At 40.4% G+C, this 11,090-nt stretch overlaps 1 protein-coding gene across 2 annotated transcripts; it reads left to right on the top strand.

Moving 5' to 3' along the window:
• Window positions 1-243: 243 nt before the first annotated feature.
• On the top strand, window positions 244-8,193 carry chst3b (carbohydrate (chondroitin 6) sulfotransferase 3b). 2 transcript variants are annotated; one of them, XM_016480886.1, is made up of 4 exons: window positions 244-545; window positions 3,197-3,349; window positions 4,688-5,849; window positions 8,128-8,193. In XM_016480886.1, exons 2-4 carry the CDS (start codon window positions 3,270-3,272, stop codon window positions 8,146-8,148), a joined length of 1,263 nt encoding a protein of 420 aa, XP_016336372.1. In that variant the 5' UTR covers window positions 244-545; window positions 3,197-3,269; the 3' UTR covers window positions 8,149-8,193. The 2 variants fall into 2 exon arrangements, with proteins under 2 accessions (XP_016336372.1, XP_016336371.1); XM_016480885.1 differs by lacking the exon at window positions 8,128-8,193 and having other exon boundaries at window positions 4,688-6,357.
• Window positions 8,194-11,090: the final 2,897 nt, after the last annotated feature.

Below are 11,090 nucleotides of genomic sequence, written 5' to 3'. Positions count from 1 at the left end.
CATTATTCCAAGAAACATTCCATCATTCCATCATGCCTTGAAAGAATGAGGGAATTAGTCTATTATGATTATTATTTCTACGAGAAATACATATGTTACCGAGCTGTCATACACTTTTGCGCTGTGTTGGTGCTCCTGTAATAAAATATCACGTTGTTGTTTTTTGTAATTATGATGTTGCGCTGGCGGGGGCGCGCACGTCGCAGTGACGCAGTGACGCAGTGTTGCGTCGGTCTCGCTCCGCTGATGAGGCGCATCTGTCTCTGCAGCCCGATCGCTTTTAAACTAAACATATTTCGATCCACAAATACAATACATTTGTGAGGTTTTTTTGCATTCCCGATCAATGTTAGATGTTTGTGTAGGTAATTTCTTGATTTAATAGTTTTAATGTGTTACAGAGCTGGACGTGAATGATTATTAAATGATGGATTCGTTTTTTTTTTTAACTACTGAATACTGAATTTTACACACCGTGATCTGGATGTTACTGTGTTTTTTTTCATCAAGTGATCGAGGAAAGTAACGAACACGGAAATATAATGGTACAGTATCATCATACTTTATTCCGCTGTCATTTCAAAATGATCATGAATGACTTTCGATGTGTTTCTCATTGTCTGATATAACTGCTGAACTGTTGAAGTCATGCATGTAATGTGTCGCTCATCTGTGACTGCGACTGATGCTGTAACATCTGCATCACTATCAGTCCGCGCTATTCATCTGATCATATCGCTGTGAGATTTGGCGAAGGCTGCTTTCTCGCAGGTCTTTAGTTGATTCTGATCAGATGAAGTGCTGTTTACTGAGGGCTCGCTGTGTCCGTCTCTCTAGTGTGTGTGTGAGGAATGTGGCACGAGTGTGAGATGAAGCACAGCTTTCAGGTCTTTTACAGGATGATAATCAATGATCATTTACTTTTGACCAGCAGTCTAAATATGAGTGTGAATAACGCAGGCACAGGGTGAAGATCTCCTGTTTTGTTAAGATTTGTATTTTGCTTATTACAGGCATGTAGATGATTATCGCCAATAAACGAGAATAGAAACAGAAAACATGAAGCATTTTAGGTTCGTTTTTTTGGTGCAGCTTCCAGTTAGTTCAGGTTTTGGTTAGAAGACTAGAGATGAGCGAGTAACAGAGACCGCGTGGGAAGATGAGCGTTCACTCGGCTAAATACATGAAATGATTTGATCAGAGTTTTGGTGGTGATGTAAAGGTTTTCTGAGTCTAATTTGTGGCTCAGGTTAACAGTGCAAGACAGAACTTGCCTCCTAACCACCGTCTGCTGGCCGGACAGCGTCTCTCTCAGCCTCCTACAGTACTGTGTTATTATCCCACACAAGCCACTCTTACAGGGTCACAGATATCCGCTTTAGACTGGAGCACTGGTTATCTGGTGTTCCTGAAGGTGAGAGTCTTTCACCCCGGCTCATAAACCCAATAACACATACTACTGTACTGTGTATGTGTGATGCTGTACTTTTGTGTTGTTCCAATGTAAGTCCTTTTTTTTTAAAACTGCTTCTTCATGAGAGCAAGTGACTATCTGTGACACTGAATGCAGCGGGTTTGATCTCTGCTCAGAAATGTTCATAAACATCTTGAAACTGGAATCTTACAGAATCACATTTATTTCTCCAAATAACAGACTACAGAGGATTTACTCTGTCTGAACCTGTAAGTGTTGAGTCAATGTGTCTGGGATGATCCTGTGATCTCTGCTGCTAAACATGTTTTTTTCACCAGTATAATTGCAAATTTACGCCATTTATGCACAGACACATAAAATGTGAAGACTTGTAGACAATCTGGATAATTCATATGTCAACACAATTGCGTGCATAAAAGAAAAAGATGTAACTCAAACTGTAGAGGTGTAATTTAGCTGTATTGTGGCTTTAAGGCAATATTTCCGTCATAGTCGCTGTTTAGTGTAATGAATGTTTTTTTGTTCTGTCTGTTTGCAGTTTCAGCAGTTTCTGGGAGAAATCTTCAGATTTACACAGCAAATGTTGCTTATCAATGTATTTGTTTTAACTGTAAAGGTATTTTTCAAATCATGATGAGGTGAAATCAGTTTAATCACCTCACCCATTTCTGAAAACTGTTTGAGCTGAAACAGCAAGATTTCTGTAAGTCTTTCTTACCGAAGGTATGATAAAGTCTCATTTGTTAACATGAATTAACATGAACTAACTGTGAGCATTATCATCTTTACAGGATTTATTAACCTTTGTTAATGTTAGTTAATAAAAACACAGTTGTTCATTGTTTGTTTGTTAGTTCACAGTGCATTATGTAATGTTAATAAATGCTACAGAGGAAGAATTTATGATAGGTTTATATTAACTAATGATAACAAATGAAACCTTGTTGTAAAGTGTTACCCAGATTTCTGTTGTTTGTATTAATGAGTGATTGTTTGCATGTGAAATACACTGTCTTTATATTTTAGTGGTGTTTATAGCTTTTAATTGAAACCCTTCCCAGCATCCTCTGCTGTGGTGTCAGTATTGCACATGATTCACAGCGAGTTATAATTAGTGCTGTTTACTAAAACAAGAATCACTATTATTATTACTACGTCTTTGTCTTCTGCTTCCAGAGCAAACGTCAGTACATCTTTAAGCAGCATGTTGTGCTATGAATATATCTCAGACTATGCAGAGTACATAACTGTGTAGAAACAGCATAGAAATGCAGCTGAATTGACTCCATATGAACGGCCTGCCAGTCGCTCACAGAACTACACTTACAAACACGTCAACATCCACTTATCTTGCATTTGATTCGTCTCTTTCAGCCTCATCAAGAGATTTATTCAGATTATTTATGAAAACCAAACCTGTCGTTATATGTCAGATTGTAAAGCATAACTCATATATTACATTTGACAATGCTATTAATAATATAAAACACATTTAAACGAATGCTACTAACTATGCTCCGATATATCGTACATTCATACGAGACCTAAGAATAATTATCTACAGTAACTACTGACAGAAAAACATGGACTATCCATGACTGCAGCGAGATAGCTTGAATTAATGATTACGCACATGCTATAAAAAGGCAAATACTTTTAAATCAGATGTATTTGTGGGTGTGAAGTGGAGAATAAATCTAGATTAGTGTGGTTTTACAGTGTTTGTCATGACTCATGTGTCACGTGTGTGTTTTATTTCAGAGTCCAACCAGAGGAAAAAGATGAAGGAATGATCTGAGCGTGAATCACCCACTGAACACAATCACACACAAGAATGCGCATTAAATATACCATTTCTATCATCTTTATTGTGGCTCTGGTCATCATAGAAAAGGAAAACAACATTATTTCAAAGTAGGTTGTTTTCTCACTCTCCTCTTCTGTTTGTTCCTCTGTATGTGTGACACCTGTGTGTTTAGTTTGGTGATGCAGTGGAGGATTACAGTAATCTAAAAGTCAGAAAACATTCAAATCAAAGCTTGTCGGTTGTGTTGGTGAATATCTGTTATTAATTTTGCCGTGTACAAATGTCTGTTCTTAGAGAAATTGCTTCTTTGAGAAGAGATTAGATATTAAAGTGCCCCTATTATGCCTTTTCAAATATTACCTTTCATGCAGTGTGTCATGTAGCTGTATGTGAACATAAACTATCTGCAAAGTTGTGAAGCCGACAGTGCACGATAAATAAAGTTATTGTCTATCAAAAAAAAGAGTTGGCTCGCAATCGCCTAAACGAGTCGTCAGGAATTCGAATCTTATTCTGTTACGGCTCTACGTCACGAAGTAACACATCTGCATAATGTCCGCCCACGTTCTACGTTGCCAGCTTCAACTTGCCCGCCTACAGACAGTAACATTTCCGTGTGGTTAACATCATGTCGAGAAGATGCTGTATCCTAAACTTAACACTTGACACTTACACACTGAGAAACGTCCTGCTCCAGTCGTGCTTGCGAATCAGTCTCTTGTCGATTCAACCGTTTCATCATCAGACTCCGGCTCGAATTGGTAAGGTACAATCGATACCATCTTTTCTATGTATTGACAAGTCTCCAGGGCTGTCACTCCGTCATGGCAATGAGCGTTTCGTTTCCGATACGCGCTGTACGCAGTAGACCAATCCAGAGCCAATCTCTCTACGGCTCTGGACCAATCACAAAGGACTGCACCATCTGACCAATCACAGCAGTGAGGGCTCACGGAAAGGAGGGGTTTAGAGAGACTGATTCTTTGAACTGCTTGGCACGAGTCGTTTATGAATCATTTAGAAATGAGGTAAAATTAAATTAATTTTTTGAGAAAACTAACGTGTTTTTTGACCTTGCATGCATGTAAACCTGTTTTAGGAGACTCATAAAACAATATTAGCAACCTTAAAAATGGCATAATAGGCGCACTTTAAAGGGATAGTTCCATTGAAAATTACAATTTTTTTCTCATCATTTATTTATGTTGTACCAAACCCGTATGACTTTCTTTCGGAAAGAAAACATTTTGAAGACAAATTGACTCTCGTTGTATGGACAAAAAAATGTTTGTGTGTTTTGCAGAAGAAAGGAAGTCATACACATTTGGAAGGACACGAGGGAGAATAATCGATGACAGAATGATCATTTTTGGGTGAAATGTCCCTTTAGCACTAATAGTTTTATCCACTCTGTGTGTGACTGTGGTTTCTTCTGTGTTGTTCAGGGTGTCTGATAAACTGACCCCCAGACTGACCCCGCTGCTGATGCTCAGTGCTTCTCTGCTGTCCGCTGCGCAGCACAATGTCTCGACGGACGCCTCGGCCCACCAACACCTGAGTGCTCTGGAGAACTCGACTCGGAGCGTCCAGCAGAGCGGAGGACGCAAGCACATCCTTCTGCTGGCCACGACTCGCACCGGCTCCTCGTTCGTGGGAGAGTTCTTTAACCAGCAGGGCTCCAGCATGTTTTACCTGTTCGAGCCGCTGTGGCACGTGGAGCGCATGCTGACTGTCGAGAGCGGCGGCACCAACGCCTCGGTCGCGGCGCCAGCGTATCGAGACGTGTTGCGCCAGCTGCTCCTGTGTGACTTCTCGCTGCTGGAGAGCTTCATCGAGCCGCCGCCACAGGATCATGTGACCGCTGCGCTCTTCCGGCGCGAGTCCAGCCGCTCGCTGTGCGAGGATCCCGTCTGCACGCCGCTGGTCAGGAAGGTGTTCGAGCGCTACCACTGTCGCGAGCGCCGCTGCGGGCCGCTCAACCTGACGCTGGCCGCTCAGTCCTGCATGCAGAAGCAGCACCGCGTGATTAAGTCCGTCCGTGTGCGGCAGCTGGAGACGCTCCGGCCGCTGGCAGAGGACCCCAGGCTCGACATGACCTTCATCCAGCTGGTCAGAGATCCTCGCGCCGTCCTGGCCTCGCGCATGGTGGCCTTCTCCAGCAAGTACGACATCTGGAAGCGCTGGGCCGTGGATGGAGACCTTCCGGTGGACGAGGATGAAGTGAGGAAGCTCAAAGGAAACTGCGACAACATCCGCACATCTGCTGAGATCGGACTGAAGCAGCCGCCGTGGCTCCGCGGACGCTACATGCTTGTGCGCTACGAGGACATCGCGCGATTCCCCATGCGCAAAGCTGCAGAGATGTATGACTTTATAGGCATTCCCTTCACTGCAAAGGTGGAAGAGTGGATCTTAAAAAATACCCAGGTGTCTAAGGAGGTCAGTGGAGTTTATTCCACCCAGAAGAACTCCTCGGAGCAGGTGGAGAAGTGGAGGTTCAGCATTCCCTTCAAACTGGTGCAGCTGGTGCAGAAAGTGTGCGGCCCCACTATGACTCTGTTTGGATACAAGTTTGCAGAAAACAAAGACATGCTGACTGATAAATCAGTAAGTTTGATTGAGGAGAGAACATTTTTATGATTCTACACATACTTCATGAAGAAGAATGATGAGATTCATGAAGTAATATGTGACATGATCGAAACTAGCTGCAAAATGAACTCCTCGCATCACTTCTAAAGCAGTATTGAAAAACAGAATATTATTTCCTTCTTTGATAAATGGCCAGTGAGCTCATTTGATGAGTAGTTGAAGACAGGGATTGCATTGGGATCTAGCAGGCGTTTGAAGTCTTCTTGACTGTATACACTGTACTGTATGTGTGTTTGTTTGGGGAGAAATGAGCTGCTGCTGTATGTTCAGATATTCTTACTGCTGCCGGATTGCAGAACTCTATGAACGATATCAAAGGAGGACTCATACAGAAAAAAAAAACAGTTTCATAGATTTAATATATTGTCTTATTTGACAAGGGCTCTTTGTTAGAAACAAAAGTGACAATGAATCATTTCATAATTATGTTCATATTACATTAGTTCACTTTGTTACAAAAAACCCATGGTGTCTTGTAATACAGGCTTTACATTTTCCCTTAAGGCATTAATAAATTTTACTTAACCTTGCCTGAAATTCATTATGTGTTTTCTGTGTTCTAAAGATTTGATCAATCAATAATAAACAGGTTATTTAGTTGAGTGATAGATTACTTTGAGTGATAGCTAAGGTCTAAACATAATAAATACATATAAGCTGTAGAACATGTGACTGATGGCCGTTCTGTAGGAGCAGATTTCACATGGGCCTGTGAAAAGAGCTTGAAATGAACAAAGATCTCTTTCAGAGCTGTTGCTAAAGAATCCATGAATCCACATGTGAAGGACGGGTTTTCTGAGTTTTTAAGTCTCATCTAAATCTGTGAGCACCAATTAGTGTCTACAGTCCAGGAATACACATAAACCTCAATGATGGCCCAGAAACACTTAGTAGTACAGCATTTCTCTAACCAAATGTTGTTTGTCATTTATGTGTGCTTTCTGTGTTTCATTCTCGTGGGTCACGTCCACACCATGTGCTAGCACTTAGCATTGTCCTGCCTTCGAGGAGGAAGAACCTGCTTACTGTAGCAGCTGCTAATCAGCTGTTGCTTTTATTACTGTGCCGTCTGCTATTTAGAGCGCCAGTGAAACTCCAACATGCTCATTTACGCAGAACCCCTCCTGTATGTGGTGCAGAGTGATTTACTCAAACTGACCTCACCCTCCCACCCACACGCAGCTCGAGATTCATTCGCTCACCTACGTCCAGCGCTTGAGCTCAGTGTGCGCAGATACGCAAGCTTAGGTGCAACATACACAATCTCAAACGTTTGCTTTATGATCTACAGCCTATGTGACAAAATATGAGAGCATCTTGCATCAAGGAATTTATAGCACAAGGACCTTTTAAGCTTCGTGAGGTCTGAAGGAACTGCGTGGTTTGTGTGGGCTGCGTGACGAGGGTGGAGCATGTGTATATGGTCAAAGCAAATATAGAAGAGCCCAACCGCTTTCCACAGTCTCAGAGGCCCCTTTTTTCCTTGCAAGTAAAATCAGGCCATTAAGCTCCACCCTGCAAACAGACCACCACATCAGATAATGAGAGAGCCGTAGTATAAACCTCTTTGAGAAGATTAGTGCACTAAAGAACGACTAAATTAACTGCGTTTGTTCAGGTCAAAAATATTATTTAACATCACTGAATAAGCTTATTTACATTAGGTTATACCAACAAGACTAATTTTTATGGGTTAAATCGGGTAGAAATAGCTAAAAACTGTCGTAATATATATAAAACACTTGCTGAATTATTGACTCGGATCATAATGATTTTAATTTCATCTATGCTCAGGCAGAAATAAAGAGAATGACAGCTTGGTTTGTGCTCTATGGGAATGTCTCAGAGTACTCGCATCCTTGTGAGACGTGTAGAAAAGCCTGACTCATTTACAACTGAGGAGATTAATTCACGAAAGACAGTATAAGTCAGATAATTAATAACCAATATGCTCTGCTTTAAAAGCAGTATAGAAGGAAGTACAGATGCAATCCAGATCAAATCATGTTGTACTGATAAGAACAATCGTAAGAACGACAGTCAATTTTTACTCATCTCATTCCCGTATTTGTCCTCAGCTGTACAGTACATGTCCTCAAAGCTCAGGACTGGCCGGGTCTGAGAATCAAACCGTCACAGAGAGAAAATAGCCACACGTACCTGAGCTCAACTGTGACTATATAAACAACACCACTCATGCACCTGGTTTTACCGTTTTTTTTTTCTTTTGCAGGCTAAAACAACCTCCTCATAACGTTTTAACCAAAAGGATCAAAAGCAGTCAAAGGCAGTGGCGTGGGTCAGACTGTAAGAAAAGTATTTTATGCATCAACATCATTTTGTTCTGTTTGTAATTGCAGTTGTGTTTACCTCCTCTCAGACATCTCAAGGCATTTTTATGGCTGCCTCCTTTTCACTTTAAGTGGCTTTGCTGTTTTTTCCTCTGTCACAAACTCACAGACTCGCTGTTTGTCTTTATGCTCAGAATAGATTTTGCTGCAAACAGTTCACATTCTTTGTGTGTGTGGCAAAGGCCACTGCCGCTGGTTGGTGTGTTAGTGGTGACTTCATGCCCACAGTCAGTGAACAGACTTCAGATATTGTTTGAATAACTTAGTTTAGTGAAAATGGAAGCAAAAAGATTTTTTGAAACACAGGAAAAACACAGCCTCTCAAGCATTTCATCTGGAGTCTGTTTATTCCATAATTTTACTGTTCTTTCTCCGAGATCCTGTAGAGTTTAGGATTGAATCTGGGCATGTTCAGAAAAGAACTAAAGCAAAGCAGGGCCAGTACCATAACCTGAATTATTTTCTTGTCAAAGTTTCTAAATGAATCAATGTTTTGGCCGATACGTGTTTTAAAACCAACCCTCACAATATTTACTCCCTTATTGCTGCTCCAAAAGAGTTTGTGCAAAGAAACTTTTGTTTCCTGACTCCTTGTTCAATGTTGATGTAAAGTCAGCTTCTCATGTGTGCTTAATGTAGCCAATTGATTGTGACTTTTATATTTTATTTAATATCATTTACTTTATAGTATTTTATTTTATATTGTTTGTGTTCAAAGATATTTTTTGAGAGTGTTAACTTCATCAAAACTTGTGGAATAAATTCCATCACTCATCTCATCCATGTGTGGTCGTGCTTCTGTCCCGCGGGTACAACTTGACATCTGCTACATTAAGAACAGATAATTGTCATGTGATATCGTGCATCACATGATCCTCATGAGGCTCTGAATGTGTCATTGTGCAGCTGTGATTTTGTTGTCTTCAACACTGTGCCACATTTAAACCGTGTTCGATGTGAAGCGGCGGTGCAAACGGATCGTTGTGTTTGACATCAAAGTACAGTGAGAGCGTTGCTGTAGTCTAGAGGTGCTTCGATGTCCTACACCGATCCGTCTGACGTCGAACACACCTACTGATGTGTAGGTGATGAACACAAGATCATGCAAGTATGTTTTCCATGTAGCGCGCTAGTGGTTGTTGCCCAATCAGTGGGGCGTCTGCAAATGATGGGCATTTTAAAGTGTTTACCCGATTCGCTCTAATCTGCTGCGGGCAGGTTTAGGGGTTCGGATGTGTCGTCCTGATTTTATTAAGTCAGGTAAAGCAGTTGAAACTCCCATCATTATTTGCAAACACACACCGATTGGGATTTTACTTCTGCATTTGCAGAAAGCAGGTTCAAAGGTTATTAAAGTGTTTTAATTAACATTCCTATATATACAAAAATGTATTAGATATGTCTTGATTGACAAAGTTCCATCAACATTTTAATGCATGAGTGTCATAAATCAAGTCAAGTGACCTCTATCTATCTTTATCTTCCTTTAGCGGGACGAGTTTCTGCAGATAAGGATGGACAATTAAAGAAATGAGAAGGACCCCCTTAATGACCATGACATTGATCATACATTGAGTTGTAGTCGAGTCGATCATCACTTGAATGATAAATGCTTTCATGTGAAATGAGCTGAGATAATTTACAAACTTACATCTGTGTGAGTAATGGCCATAGAGCTGCTCAATCCAGCTCATGCAGAACATTGTCAGCTTCAGCACACCTGCCTGGAAGATTCTACACATCTTAATTAGCTTAGTTTAATTCTACAGACCTTAATTAGCTGCATTAGGTGTGTTTTATTTGGGCTGGAGATAAATTTGACTGGAAGCTGGCCCTTCAAAAGCATGAATATAATTCTAACCCTGCTATAGTGCTTCCATTTACAAACATTAATTATAGAAATGGTAAGGGACATTGAAGCATTAGTAATTTTAGATGGATTAAGTAAACAGACTTGATGCTTAACAATACTAAAACTATAGTTCTCAATTTGTTTGTGTCCAGCAAATTGAAAATGCTGCTCATGTTGTTTAACGTTTGAAAATTCCTTTGTCTGACTGTATTGTAAATTGTCATTTAAATAACATCATTCTTTCTTTTTCACATCTCAAAGAACCCAAGGAAAAGAAGGAAAACAGGCTGATGAGAGCCAGATTTTTACAGCTCAAATTTTTGAACCACTTGCAGTCATAATGACATCAGACTCCTATAACAAATTATTATTATTTTGTCTCAATTTTTACTTTACGGAGCTGGTATCCTTTCTGAGTTTTGTCTAGTTTCTAGTTACAGTCCAGTTTAGTCACGTCTAGTTTTGCCTTATTGTCTGTTTCCTGATTACCTGCCTGTCTTGGATTTCTCTCTCATCGTGTTCTCTGGATTCTGTTCGCACCTCGCCTGGATTTATCATCTGTCTGTGGATTACTTTCTTGCCTCTTCCTTTGGATTATGTTCGCCATTGATCAACCTACACCTGTTTATCCGAGTACTCTTCTGTCTTGCCCTCTGAATACCTGTTTGCCATTGTCCGACCCTTGCCTGTTTTGACCATGTTTCAGAATAAAGCTTTGCATATGAATCCGCACACCTCTCGTCTCGTCGGCTCCGTTACACAACCTGTTCAATTAATCAACACTGCACTTTTTTTGTTAAAATTTGTAATACAAAAACATTAAAAAAATTAAAAAATAACATTAATTGAGGGTCGAAACATAATGTTGAATTGACATCACATTGATTCAACCACATTACCATTGATTCTTTGTTAATTTCAGAACGAATCAACATAATGTTGATTATGTGACATTAATATTGATTTTGTTGAAATTTCACTGTTGATTAAAAC

Source organism: Sinocyclocheilus anshuiensis, unplaced genomic scaffold (assembly GCF_001515605.1).
Source record: "Sinocyclocheilus anshuiensis isolate Anshui unplaced genomic scaffold, SAMN03320099.WGS_v1.1 scaffold401, whole genome shotgun sequence".
Lineage (NCBI taxonomy): Eukaryota > Metazoa > Chordata > Actinopteri > Cypriniformes > Cyprinidae > Sinocyclocheilus > Sinocyclocheilus anshuiensis.
This window is presented reverse-complemented; position numbering and strand designations above follow the sequence as displayed.